The 14,760-nt window shown below is 38.9% G+C and overlaps 1 protein-coding gene across 1 annotated transcript; it reads left to right on the plus strand.

The window, feature by feature from the left end:
* Positions 1–3,527: 3,527 nt before the first annotated feature.
* Positions 3,528–13,290, plus strand: frrs1a (ferric-chelate reductase 1a). Its single transcript, XM_069511592.1, has 16 exons — positions 3,528–3,824; positions 4,164–4,306; positions 4,536–4,630; positions 5,712–5,859; positions 5,997–6,113; positions 6,501–6,572; positions 6,752–6,850; positions 7,918–8,068; positions 8,626–8,739; positions 9,004–9,119; positions 9,315–9,401; positions 10,006–10,103; positions 10,823–10,881; positions 11,005–11,148; positions 11,298–11,356; positions 12,864–13,290. The coding sequence occupies exons 1-16, from the start codon at positions 3,620–3,622 to the stop codon at positions 12,954–12,956; spliced, it is 1,800 nt and encodes a 599-aa protein (XP_069367693.1). The 5' UTR covers positions 3,528–3,619; the 3' UTR covers positions 12,957–13,290.
* The last annotated feature ends 1,470 nt before the right edge of the window (positions 13,291–14,760 follow it).

Here is a 14,760-nt window from a genome sequence, read left to right on the forward strand (position 1 = left end):
CAAGGTGTGACATATTCGGCCCTTAACCCTCAACAAGAGTAAGGAAAAACTACTAAAAAACACTTTTAACAGGAAAAAAGAACATAGAAACCTTATAGAGAATCACATGTGAGGGATCCCTCTCCCAGGACGGACAGAAGTGCAGTAGATGCCAAGTGTAATGGAGAACATCAGAACAATAAGAGTAATTACATCATTGGTTAGAGTAAATAGTTTGAATCATGATGGAAAGTAAATTAATTTAGGAATTGTTGTCAGTAATGGTAGAATATCTCAGGAGACATATTGAATATCAAGCAAGCAGTCTTGTTGTAGTCATAGTCCATGATCAGCTGCCACCACGATCATGGTCCACCACTACGATCAGATGCCAGCACGATACAAGATCCACCATTAAGATCACGATCTCTGATTCGCGATCCACCATCATAATCTACGATGTGGCTGCAGTGGCGGCCCTGGATCTGCAAAAGATAAAGCAGAAGGACTCTGGAGAAGAAGTCAAGTCAGTAACATGTATTGATGAGACATTAATTTATTTGATGTGATAAGAAGGGAGATGAGGAAAGAGAAGCTCCATGTGTCATGTGTCCCTCGACATTCTAGACCTATAGCAACAGAACTAAGAGCAGATCTAAGACAGAACTGGACCAACTCTAACTATCAGATTTATCATAAAGGAAGCTTTTAAGCCTACTCTTAAATGTAGAGAGGGTGTCTGCCTCTGGAACTGAAACTGGGAGTTGATTCCACAGGAGAGGAGCCTGATAGCTGAAAACTCTGGATCCTACTCTGCTTTTAAAGCCTTTAGGGACAATATGTTAGCCTGAATTCTGGGAGCACAGTGCTCTAGTGGGGTGATATAGTGAGCTCTTTAATGTATGATGGTTCCATATTATAAAAAGCTTTCTAGGTGACATATTATATATATATATATATATATATATATATATATATATAAAATATGCCAGATTTTTTTCCTTGATCCCCCCCTTTGTCCGAATCATGTCAAGATGTAATGAGTTGTGTAACCCTCCAAGTTTCAATTAAACCAGTTCAGACAGACAAATGACCATCATGAAAACATAACTTCCTGTGAGGAGGTAATAAAGCTGACATATACAATCTGCAACCATCAAATTGATACGAAGCATCATTACCGGTGAAATTTTGGCATGAATCCACATGATCAAAGGTGGCACTAGTTCTTATGTTGATACATTGTACAGGAAGCAGTGAACACATGCGTTCTGTTCAAAAAAATTCTGAAGATGTTATAGAATCCAGTTGTGTTTCCTTTCTCTTGGTCTAAATGCACAGTGTCATACATTTAAAAAGACTTTTGTGTTAAAATATCGGAAAAGTCAGAGCCTCCAGCTATAAAGCTCTTCTCCTGTGGAATTATTCTTTGTTAAAGTCTGCTACACGCAACATATATCACATTGCTGTCCTTCCTGGGAGAGGGATCCCTTACTGAGGAGTTTTCCCCTACTAAAATTTAAAATGTTTCCTCACTCTAGTTGAGGGTTAAGGACAGAGGATGCCGCACCGGCTCATTGAATTCATGCAGTTTATCAAGGTGTCATTGTGACATTCTTAGAATCATCATAGTCACAGTCATTACAGCTGACCAAGCCAAAGCAGCACACTGCAGCAAACATTTATTACATTCGTAAATGAATTGTCTCAATAATAAATCAGTGTGTAGAATCAGCAGGATGTGTGCAGGGGGCGCTCCAGACCATTTATGACACCGTGGTGGCGTCTACCTCCCTTTGTCTGTATCCTGCTGCTGCTGTAATGATGCAAATTTCCTGCCAAGCTATTGATAAGGTTAATAAGGTTCTTGCGAGTGTGTCTGATTGCTCAGCGGTCACAGAACCACGGTTTGTGATTTCTTACATGATACACACAGCACGACAGAATCTGCTTATCCAACAACATCTGCTAAGAATCTCTTTAAGTTACATGACTGTATTTGTCTCCTTTCCAATAGCCAAGAACCCAAGCCCTCAGGAACAGCGTTGTACTGTGTGATGATGCACAGCACACAATCATACAAAACAAACAGCTGTGGGCAGCTCTTGCTCAGGAGGGCACGGGGTGTGGTTCCCTCACCAGAGGGCCGATTGTTTAATGCCCGGTTCCTCCATTCCTTGTGTCGAAGTGTCCTCGGGCAAGACACAGCAGTGTTTGAGTAATGTTTGATAGAGAAAGTGCTGCACATAGATGCACTGTGTGAATGGGTTAATGGCAAAACTGTTCTGTAAAGCGTTTTGATTTATTATTGTTTGATAGAATAGTTCTAATAGAATGTATATTTATGTATTTATATGTACTGTATTATGCACAGTAGGCTTTATAGATATTAACTGAATGATTATGTGATAAGGTAATGAAAACGACATGCCCCAAAGTAACAGTTCCAAGAGTCCATCAATCAGGCTATAAAAGTTGCAGCAGTATTGTCTTGTGCTCCACTTTAAATTGAACACTGACATTGCACACACACATTTATTTTGTGAATTCTGGATTATTATCAATCAATTATATGCAGAGTTAAGGCACTTGTTGGTTCAACAGCAGTAAAGTGGTGAGTACTCATTCTTCTTTCAGTAGTTATACTTTTCCTTGTGAAGAAAAGTGGAGGTCCTCTAATGGCCAGGAATTTCTTTGTTATTAGATGAAACCATGTTAGTGCACTACAAGTATAAGACAGGGTCAGATCACATGTTATTATTATTATGAGTTAATAGTCAGTTACTGAATTTAACAATATAGTCATTTTTGTAATTAGTAATAAGTCCACTGGATTTTAGTAAAGTGTAGTCCAATTTGGAATATATTGCACGTCATACTAAAAAATGGACTGTTTTTCTTTTTTGTCTTGAAACGTCTCAAAATATTATCAATGCATATCTTTCATATGCAGCAAGTGGAATACTTGTTTACCAAACTCTTTACACTTTCCATTATTTTATATCCTTGGTTTTTGTGAGTTTAAGTACTTATATTTGCTATTTTTTTAGACACAATCATCTCTCTCAATATAACCATAATCTAATTACAAATCTTTAATCTTTAAATGTATTCTGAGATGATTAAATTTGCTGATATAGATGCTTTTGTTACCTAATAAATGAATCTCAATTACATGTAATCCATTTCTACCATACCTTGACAGGTAGGTAATAATGTTACTATAAGTTGACACACTGTAGTGGGAAATTCACAGTTTTCAACTTTTCTGTGACAAATCAGAATCAGAATCAGAAATCTTTATTGTCATTGTAACAATGTGGCATTGTACAACAAAATTAAGATGCAGTCTTTTCAGTGCAGGTAAAAAAGTGAAAAATAAATAGATAAAAGGTCTGTAAGAAAAAAAAATTAAAAGTGAAAAATTAAAATACACTATGCTATAAAGAAAAGAATGAGAAAAACCTAAACTAACAGCAATCATACAGTCATACATTCGTCCAGTCATAAATGTATCAAAAATATTGCACATGATGTATTGCAAGTGGGATGGAACACAAGCTGTTATTTAATTCATTATTTCTGTTTCATTTCAGACATTCTCGACTCCCTGTCACGCCTTGTCTACTTGGTGTCGTAAATGTCTTCGGTGGGCTGCTACTGTCTTCTCTTCGTCTTTGTCTCTGTGTGTTACTGGGTGCCATCAGGCTGCTATGCCAATGGTAAAGTCACCGAAGCCTGTGGGGACATGGAACCCAAGCACGGTGCTCCGGCTCAGACCACTCAAAGCCCTTATCACCTAACAACCAACACCAGCACCTTCAGCCCCGGAGATCATATCCAAGGTAACCAACAGCTGGCATCCAAATGTTCAAAAACCCAAATATCAAGAAAACCCAGTGCTGTGATTATTCCTCTGAGAAATATATAAAACATGTTTCGTTCAGACTTCTGAAAATCCACTTCCACTGATTCTATTTGCCAAAACAATTAAACAAAAAGATTTATAAATGCACAACTCTAAAAAGAGCTCAGCTGAAGACTGCACCTTGCCAAAATAAAGCTCTTAGTCTCCTGACTAACAGTAGGTTACAGTAAGTTGTTCATGTAGAACAAGGAAATTGAAAGTGATGACGCATACTTTCACTAATAACATGTTGCCTTAATATTTTCAATATTTCCAGTCATTCTATCCGGAACACCACATTTTAATGGCTTCCTGCTTCAGGCCAGAGATGCATCCAGTCAGGGCTCAGCATCCACCACCGGCAGCTTCAACCTGACCAATCCTCACAGGACACAGCTGCTGACCTGTAATAACCAGCAGGTACATATATTTACACACATGTACACAAAGACACATCACATAGTGATGACGTAAGGAGGACACACTTAATAATACAACATGTTCCCTTATTTTAATATTCACTATTAATATTGTACCATCCATTCAACAAATGGTGTGTGTGTGTGTGTGTGTGTGTGTGTGTGTGTGTGTGTGTGTGTGTGTGTGTGTGTGTGTGTGTGTGTGTGTGTGTGTGTGTGTGTGACTTTAGGGTTCAGCAGTGAGCCATACGAGTGAAGAGAGGCTGACAGAGGTTGTTGTCGTCTGGAATGCTCCCAAAGATGCTCCCAGTGAGGTTCAGTTTTTGTGAGTTTCAACCTCTTAGATTGAAAGCTATATAATTTTCCTCAACTATATTGGTCACAAGTGATAATTACGGAATAATTGGAAGTTGTGAAACAAAGTTTGCAAGTACAAGAACAGAAGAGTCAGGAAACTGTCCAAGGAATGTCAGATACAGCTCTATTTCTGTGCTGTTTTGCATGAATAGAAGTTGAATAAACAAAGAAGCGAGAGAATTAGCAAAACAAAAGCGAACACTGTCGTTGCTCTCCAGCGCTGCAGACAGAATGCTTCTTACAGACAGAATGCTTCTTACAGACAGAATGCTTCTTACAGACAGAATGCTTCTTACAGACAGAATGCTTCTTACAGACTGTTCAGTCAAAAGCTGTTAATGCTAACATGGGTTATTTAGCCATAGACCTATTAGCAAACCTGCCTTTTTGGAATGAGCTGTTTGCTTGGCTTGTGTAAATGCTCCAGAGCTACTTCAGAATAAAATATACTTTTTTTTACTGTTAATGTGCTGGATGTTGAATGCAGAGCTTGTTTTACACAATCCATGGTGCAGAGTGTTAGTTTAAAAAATGTTGTGCTCATTCGTGGTTCATCAGTGAAGATTTTAAAGTCAGTGTTTTTCATAAAATAAAACTGTATTTGCAATCCGCACAATCTTCATAACCCACTTCGAAGCTGTTCAAAATAAAAGCTTGTTTAATATTGAATGTATCGTTCCTCCAAATTGCACCAAACTTGCATGCCAAGTGGGAAGTAGATAAGATGAATGGTTTATAATATGTGTTCCACCTACAGACAGACAGACAGACAGACAAACTTCTGGAGTGTGACCTTCAAAATACAAGGGCTTACATCTGTAATCATGACGGCTACACATTTTCCCTGACTGGGGCTCAGCCTCTACTAGTGTTTTCCCATAAGGGAATTTTTCAGTTTTGTTATTTTTCATTGAACACTCACCAAAACCTTGACAGTCTGAGTTTCTTAACAGCACTTTGAAAAACAATGTTTTATTTCTTTTAGAAGAAGCTGTGTGTCTGTGTTCATCCTGGATGTAATTAATCGTCTCCATGGGTATATTTTCCAGCGTGACTGTACTCCAACACTACAATTTATTTTGGGTGAAGCTGCCAGGACCAATCATCTATCACCATGGTGTTACACCTCGCCCACCTCAGTCAACCACTACACTTCCTCCGATACAGACGACCACATCCTCCCTCCTGCCAGGACCTGTGAGCGTTACAACATTTGGACTAATCATTGCGACACTGATTCTCTGTCTGAACATGCAGTTAATCTCAAAAAACCTGAAAGCGAACTGATAACATATGGGAATATAAACTCTTCTCCTCTCCTGTTACATGTTTAGTTCACATCTGACAGCTGCGGCCAGTCTAAATCCTGCCTGCTCGACCCTGCAGGCTGTGATCCAAAAGATCCTCACTGCTTCTTTCTTTCCATGACGACAGAAGGACCGAACAAAACGGTTTGAAGTTTAACATTTAATACAAGTACATGGTACATGGTACATGGTATTTTAAACATAAATAAAGCAGAAGCATTTGTTAACGAGGTGAATTTACCTGTTCATTTTTAAATCAACTGTCAAGATTAATGATGACCTCTGTCTCTGTGTCTCTGGTTTTGCTGAGAATCATTTTGTTACTCCATGTGTTGTGTACCAACCCAAACACACCCACTGTCAGTATAATAGATATTCATAGAATACAGTAATGGTAAACAGTTTATGAAACAGTAAATTCTATGTCCTGGCACTGTACAGCATCTAGATTGGAGTGACTGAAATGACAAGAATGATAGATGTTAAGATTTGCTAAGTCACATTATGTATCTTCATCAATGTTCTGTGCAGTCTGTGATGTTTGAGCTGAGTGGCCCAGCGGAAGGATACGTTTCCTTTGCGCTGTCTTGGGACGCATGGATGGTAAGATAGTTCCTCTATTTAACCCTAAACAATGCATAATATATAGGCTAGAGTGATGTCCGGTGTAGTCTGAAAACTATTAGCAGATTTGATCTTAATATAATAAGAAAAACTTCCTGTTATGATCTATTAACCTGACTTTGTCATGTATATGTTGTGTCATGTGTTTGTGTGTCTAGGGCAATGATGATGTGTATATGTGTGTAAAAGATGGGGACAGAGTCTCAGTGAGTGCTGCCTTCTTCAGTGGACGAACACATCCCGAGGACCAGACACAGGTGAGGTGACACATGACAAAGACATTCTGGATAAACTGAAGATGAATCTCTCTAAATTAGGGGAGAAGAAAAAATAGAGTGGAGTCAGGATGTGGTTAGTTTAGAATAGAAAGGAATCAGTGAGGGAACAGCTTGCCTGTGCCCAAAGTTAAATCTCTCTTATAAACTGCATTTTGACATTTTGGTCCCTTTTTTCAAGGACTTGATTTGACTCCCCAGGAATATTATGTAAATTATTCTTGTCGCATATGAAATGAATATCAACTACATGCTGCTGTACTCCAGTCCATCAAGTGTCAGTAGTGTCAAGTACCACAGTGTTACCAACAGTAACACTGTATAAAACTGTATAAGACTGACATTACCAGTAACACTGTCTGTCTGTGATATGCTTTCTAATCTGACGCCTTGTTAATATATATAACAGTGGTTTAAACTTTTTTTGTATGAAACATAACAAACTTTAATAAAGCTTGAGTCTATGAACTTCCATTCTCCAAAAACCATGCTGTCTCACATTAGTTGCGTGTAAACACAGTTTGCAGGGAGAGGGTCACCAAAGTTTTCTAATACTGTGTGTATCAGCACCTCTTGATCTTATTGATCCATAAAACATTATATCCTGCTGTTTCTGTATTGTAAAAATTGTACAAAATAAAACTAAGGTTATGGTTAGAGGGAATGACAAGATGGAACAATTTAATGTCATCCAACAGCTGAGTGTAATGACTGTGGTGACCTACTGGAGACTTGTTTTGATGATGTTGCATTGGTAACATTGAGCCTGCAGAGACCAAAACCTGTGCTTACCAACTGTATGTGTAAACCAGCACCATAGTGATAGTATCCCCCTGCCAGGCTGATTGTCCCCTGCTCCCTGTCTTGATGCTTCGCTGGATTAACCACATCATGAGTCCCACTCTGTACTGGCACAGGACACGAGATAAATATGCAGTATGTTTACTGTGCAGTGCAGTAGAAGGCCAACAAATCTATTTCCCACAAAGGCCGAAGCCACCTAAATGTCATTCCTGTGTCACTCCTTCTCTGTGTGAGTGTGTTTGCAGGCTGGACTCTCCTCAGTATCATGGCGACTGGCAGATGGAACCATCCAGTGCAGGTTCAGTAGACCAGTCAAAGTGGCCAATCAGGAACCAGGCCGCTATGACCTGGACCAAGAGTACTTTCTGTTTCTAGCCAGCGGACATGCTCAGTATGGTAGGCATAATACACATGAGTCACCTCAGTTCTAAACCCATTGACCCTCGCTGTCATCTTGGATCTTGGAGGCTGATTGAAGTTCTTATCAATCTGTCAGAGCTTTATTAAGGCACTGATCAGCATTGGATGTTGGACATCAAGATGTCATTACCAGGAACTGTTGAGGCCATAAAGTACAATATAATAAGAACAATACTGAAAATAAGCGTTATTAATATTGCACTTTCATTAACAAAGTTACAAAGTTACAAAGTGCAATGAAAGTAAGAGGTAGTTGCTTCTTCTCTGGGTGGTGTCCCACTGTTGTGTGTTGTTGATGAGGTTGTTTCTCCTGCTGTTTGTCAGCCTTGTGTTGTTATCTGACTTCAAAATATCTGATTCCTACCATGACTGTTAAACAGTAACACAGGGAACTTTTATAGAGCATATCTTGTGACTACCATACACTACTGTATTTATGACTGTATTACTCTATTCACTGACCTACTGTATAGTTACAAAACTATATTCCCCAGAGGAATTCAACAAGCACCCTCTTGGTCTCTTTCTTCCAGGTAAAATATGGAAACATAATCAACAACCATTAGTGTCCGTCCACAGAAAATGTATCACAGGCCCCTCTGAGGTACTGACAGGCTCCAGAGGACCCACCATCATGAAAGTGCATGGTACAGTACATTAATATAGCTAAAGACTAACTAGATCTGTCATTATAAGACAAGGACATGTTAACTAGGCTTACCCAGGTTTGATTCTAAATGTACAGAATGTAAAATATGTAAATATAATCACACCTCTTTCTATATAATATCTAACTGTAGGAGGAGGAGTTGATGCAATAGCTTCACCGTTCTGATGTTCTGTAGCCTACAGTGTAACACTTGGTGTAATCATTAGTATTACATGCTGCTGAATTTACTCTACTTCTCTAGGTGCACTAATGCTGTTCGCATGGATGCTAACTGGGAGTGTCGGTACCTTCATCGCCAGCTTCTATAGACATGACTGGGCAAATCAAACTCTGTATGGCCAGAAAGTCTGGTTCCAGGTAGATCTATAATGCACACACACACACACACACACACACACACACACACACACACACACACACACACACACACACACACACACAATCAGGTGTGTTTGAAATATTGTATTTGGTGTAAATATAGTAGCCTATAGCAGCACCTCTGATGCTCCTTATCATATTGTACGTTTTAATTTAGTGTGTGTGTGTGTGTAGGTTCATCGAGGCCTAATGACGCTAACTGTGATGCTGACCATTGTAGCCTTTAGCCTTCCATTTTTCTACAGGAAAGGTTGGAGCAAGGTACAGTATACACACTCACACACACACTCACACACACACTCATCTGGACAATGTTAGAATTTGAATTTGTCAGCGTGGTTTTAAAATCTCATGCACATATAAAAATAGCATCACCCACTACAACAGTAGTACAACTTCACTAATTAAAAATAAGAACTTTAATTACTAATTAAGAGTATCAAGTATCCACACACGTAATGACTACAGAAGTAGTAGTTGACTCATGCAGTATATGATGTCTTCATAGTCTTTACAAATCTGATCTAGAAGGGCATTTGGAGCGTGCATACCTCTGGATCTGCCCATTTATCTGCCCCAAATTTGAATTATTTCTTGGGTCATCCCTCACCCCTCCACAAAATTGAATGGACGTAGTTTTTGCGTCAGACAGGCGTTGATAAAAACATAACCTCACTGGACAACGTAATGAGGAATAAGTCTAGAAAATAAAGTGGTTAATGTGGTTAAAGTGGAGTATTTTTAATATTGTGTGTGTGTGTGTGTGTGTGTGTGTGTGTGTGTGTGTGTGTGTGTGTGTGTGTGTGTGTGTGTGTGTGTGTGTGTGTGTGTGTGTGTGTGTGTGTGTGTGTGTGCTGGCTGGCAGCATGCAGGTGTCCATCCCTACCTGGGCTGTTGTGTTGTGGCATTAACTCTGATTCAACCAATAACAGCTGTGTTCAGACCAAGACCTGACTCTCACAGGTAAACACTCCACATGTATTATAAAAAAAAAATAATACTGAGCTAAAATCATCTCTAGACAATTTTAAGGAGGAGATTTCTGATACATATTTGTCAAGAGTAAGTTGTTTTAAATTTGTCTTTTTCACTCCCCCTAGAATCAAATGAAGGGATTCCATTTTCATATTTGCTTTAGACTATGAGCACTCAGAACAGGATAAATGACACCCTCTCATATAGAAGCCTCACTGAGACAGGACTATCTGTGAATTTACAGCTGTAGAAACAGAAACAGAGGTACAATTTGAACCAGAACAGAACTGTCTCTGGTACCGGCTCATGTTTCCAGGTGACACAGGAGCATGGAATGTCTGACAGCCAATTGTATATGTATATGTCCCTAATAGCTGCTGGTGGCCACTGACACTGCTAACACCTACTGGTAGTTGGGAACCGAAATTGTGCAGAAGACCGTTAAATTTATAAGGGACATTCAACATCTTGTCCTATATTCTAAACAAATGCTGCACTGAGGTCATATGAAGTTGGCCAGAGTCAGCACAGTGAGTTTGATCTTGCTGTTAACTTTTTTATTGTGCATGGAGGCCAAACTGTCTGACAGCGTGAATAACTGGCTGAAAGATGAATGGATTGATTGATGGAGAGTGTGATACATTTAAGAACATTGTTTATTTCAGTGTATGAGTTTGTTGGTATTATTTGTGTGTCTCTCTCTCCAGGAGATATCTGTTTAACTGGGCCCACTGGGGACTTGGATCTCTGACTGAGATCTTGGCAGGTGAGTCGGTTTGAAGACTAAATTCCAAAGAGGTTTTTCTACTAATATTTTTTAAACTCTTAACTTCACAGGACACCCTACCTGGTTGTTTCAAGTTAGATTGTGTTCTCTATTTGTCTACAGTGGTGGCCATGTTCCTGGGTACACATCAATCATCACTGCTCCTCCCCCAGCCATGGACGACGCATGTTTTGATTGGCTATGTGACATGGCTGGCCTCATTCAGATTCATGCTCCTGATTCACAAACACCTTAACATCAAAAAAGGTAGGAAAACTTTCATGAAATTGATTATGAGTCAATGTTTTTACTGGTGGAATTTTGTATTGATGAATTGTCATGATAAGGAATGAGTTGTAAGTCTGCATAGCACTGATTGTACATCAGATTCCAACTGTTGTTTGTTTTACCTACAGCACTAGGGCCAGATGACATCCAGGAAATCCATTCCAACCAATCAGAGCCCTCTTCCCGGGTATGTACCCACTTCACACCACCACTTTCTCAATAGTTGTGTTTTCATTTCATAAAAGTGACTTTTCTCCGTACTAATATCAAACCCTTCATTCTTCTAAATGTGTTTTTTATTAAATTAATCACAATCAATTAGTTACACAGGAGTCATTTTGACTTGTATGTATAATCAGGCCTCTCTCAGTACAGAGTAGTATTATGTGTATTTTCCAGCTCATGTCCTTGAATGTTTGAACTCAGTAACTTGAACCCGGGAGTATGTTTGCAGTTCATTTAACAGTGTTCAGTATTGCCTCAGCTGCCTAACATAACTGTAACAGAGACCCTGTTCACACCCACTTCTAACATTCGTCCTCACAGATCCAATCACAAGTAGACAGCATGTGTTCACACTTGGTAATGACGTGTGTCCTGAATGTGTCTCCTGTGACCTGCTCTGTATGCAAATAACCATTGAAGATCAGTGTTGATATTGTGGTGGTGGCTACAAACAAATCAATGTATGGACACTGACAAGTGTAAGAGTACTTTTAAACTGTAGCGAGTCAGAGACATAATCTGAGTAGGCGGTTTTGTGGCGAAAAGAATGTGGCCACATGTGGTCTTCTAGATGGGTGCATGCAGACCTGTACTTAGGTTTTGCACAGCAATGCGTCCAACTAACAAGCCTCACTGTAATATGTATTTATGATAAACAAAACTATTTATTGTTGTATGCAACATTGTTCTTCATCTGCATGTTTATTCATTATTATGTGGGACCCAAGGTTTGGTTATGAAATATCACATTTCAACAAAAGTCTTCTGAAGGAAGTACTTCCTCTGTTTAAAATGCTGTGGAGACGTTCAAATCACTGATAAATGACAGAAGAGCTTGTTCAAAGTGCAACGTCCCGGCAGGATGACCACAGATGTTGACCAGACTGTCAACTCAAGAGTGATGATTAGCCAGTCTGGCTTTTCTAGCAAGCTTGCAAGTTAAAGATTTTAAACCACATTGATATATTGTTGATTTGCTCTGTAAATTGTGACATCTACTGCACTGCTATCTGTCCTGCATGGGAGAGGGATCCCTCACGTGCACCTCTCTCTAAGGTGTTGGTTTTCCCTTGATTATTTTTTCTAGTTTTTCCTCACTCTTTCAAGAACAGAGAATGTCACACCATGTTAAGCCATATGAGGTGAATTATGATTTGTACATATGGCCTTTACCTATTAAAATATGATTGATTGATGATTGAACTACATTAAGTGACAAAGCAGATGTCACAGTTATATGTCGTCACTGATATCCTCTCTAACATTGCTGTGATTCTTTCTACCCCATGTTTAAAAGAGTCAGGTCCCAAAGTATTTTCAATAAAAACGCTTGGAGTAAGTTGCCTTCCAGTATTTCAGTCCAGTTTGACATTGAATTGGAATATTACTCGCGCTGATCACACAAATCCACACACAGACACAGACACAGAAGTTTTTTCAACTGCTCCATTCTGTACTTTCTGTTTCAGGGGTCCTTCAAAAAGTCTCTCATCTTGGCTGCCCTGGCTTTGGGAAACTCTGGTTTCCTGATAGCCTTGTTGTCTTCTATTGCTGACATTTGAAATAACCTTCACAACCTTTTATGCAAGACATGGACTACAATTAAGCAAAGCCCCAATGACAGAAAGAATGAGGAACTACTTTATTATTACTTTGATAAATGTTTCTTTTTTGTTCAAATTCAAATGATTTTTGTTTTATTTGTGTAGTTTAGTTTTTAAGTACTCTTCTGTTTCTCTATTCAATGGCATTTTTAATGTTTAATAGAGGCACTTCCAGGCACTTATCAAATAATTCATAAAAAGAAAGCACTTAAATCAGTAAAATTGTTTCCTACACATCCTGTTCAATGCTTTTCCTTTATGTTTTGTGCATGTTTAGCCTTATTTGTACCAGAATACACACACATGAATATGAATGTGCATAGTTAAGTTGTGAGTCTGCAGATTTTAACATACATTAGTCAAAGGATCAAATGTTTGTCTGACTTGATCAATAGTTTCATCACAATCGGAATCTTGATTCACAGTCATTGGTTGTAATTAATGTTGTACTAAACAACTCAGGTGAATAAACACAATGGTGTAATTTACTACTAGACCTTACAGCTCCATGTATTTAAAAGTCAGATTAAATAGAAACAAATACCATTAAATATTTTCTATAAGGAAAAAACTACAGTGTAACCTGCTCAAATTAGCTAAACCATAAGACACCACAAGCATGCTTACACTGCTGAGATGTAATCAAGTCATTATCTGGAAAGTATAGTGTATATTTGTTTCAGTTTTAATTGATCATTGGTCCTGTGTGGCTGTGTGGAACCTGATGTTGTTCTTTATCACCTCCATCATGGAGGTCTTCTTTTCACCCAACTGTCCATTTGTTTGTTGGTGGATTTTAATGTCTGTTTGTAAGAAAAAGGACTCAAACACAACTGAAGAGATTTCTACAAAATGGATGTGGTGGAAGAGTCATTCTCACTCCTTTTCACAATTTTCCCAGAGAATCATCTTGAAAGAAAATAATCAGACACATATACTCTTAGACACATCACTCATATGATGCGTGAGTGAAATTTAGTGCAGCTTGATTTAATTCAAGGAAACTTTTGGGCCTTGGAGGGGATACTGCATGCATTTATTGGATGTATATTCTACATTGCACATACCAATGAGGAGGCTGTTGTTACGGTTTGTGGGAAGACACAAGGAAACACTAGAGAACTTACTGGGAATAACGGCGAGAGGTGAAACGACACAGGGGATGACATGGAACAACATCTCACAACAAGGAACTGAAAAAGACCAAGGGAAGCACAAAGACTTAAATTCACACTGAAGTAATGAGAAACTAGAGACAGTGGCACAGGGCAGACAGGTGAACCTGATGAGGCCAGGAAGTCCAGGGGGAAAACACACAAGGAGCAGAGGCTACAAAATAAAACAGGAAAGAGAGATGAACACAGAGGAACACTGAGATGGACACAGGGGGAAGCACAGGGTGAAACACAGAGGTGAACACAGAAAGGAACAGAGTGGGACACAGGAGAGGGACACAAGGAGCAAAACTTAAAACACAATTCCAAACATAAGAATAACACAGTCCATAATAGAGATGAAAAGTCTCTCTTATAAAAGAGGACCAAAAACACAGGAGACATGAGAGCTGTACTCTGTAAAATGTACTGAACAGGAACATATAAACAATATAGATTTGATTCACCTAACCCTAATGACCAATATGGTTGCACAGAGTTTCTATTCATTAGTAGTTATGTGTATTACTAAATTCCCCATAACATAAATCATTAGACTCAATGCAAATTTCTTCAATCTCCTATTCGATTTTGGACGAAAAATCCCA

This window comes from Paralichthys olivaceus, chromosome 16, assembly GCF_024713975.1.
Source record: "Paralichthys olivaceus isolate ysfri-2021 chromosome 16, ASM2471397v2, whole genome shotgun sequence".
NCBI lineage: Eukaryota > Metazoa > Chordata > Actinopteri > Pleuronectiformes > Paralichthyidae > Paralichthys > Paralichthys olivaceus.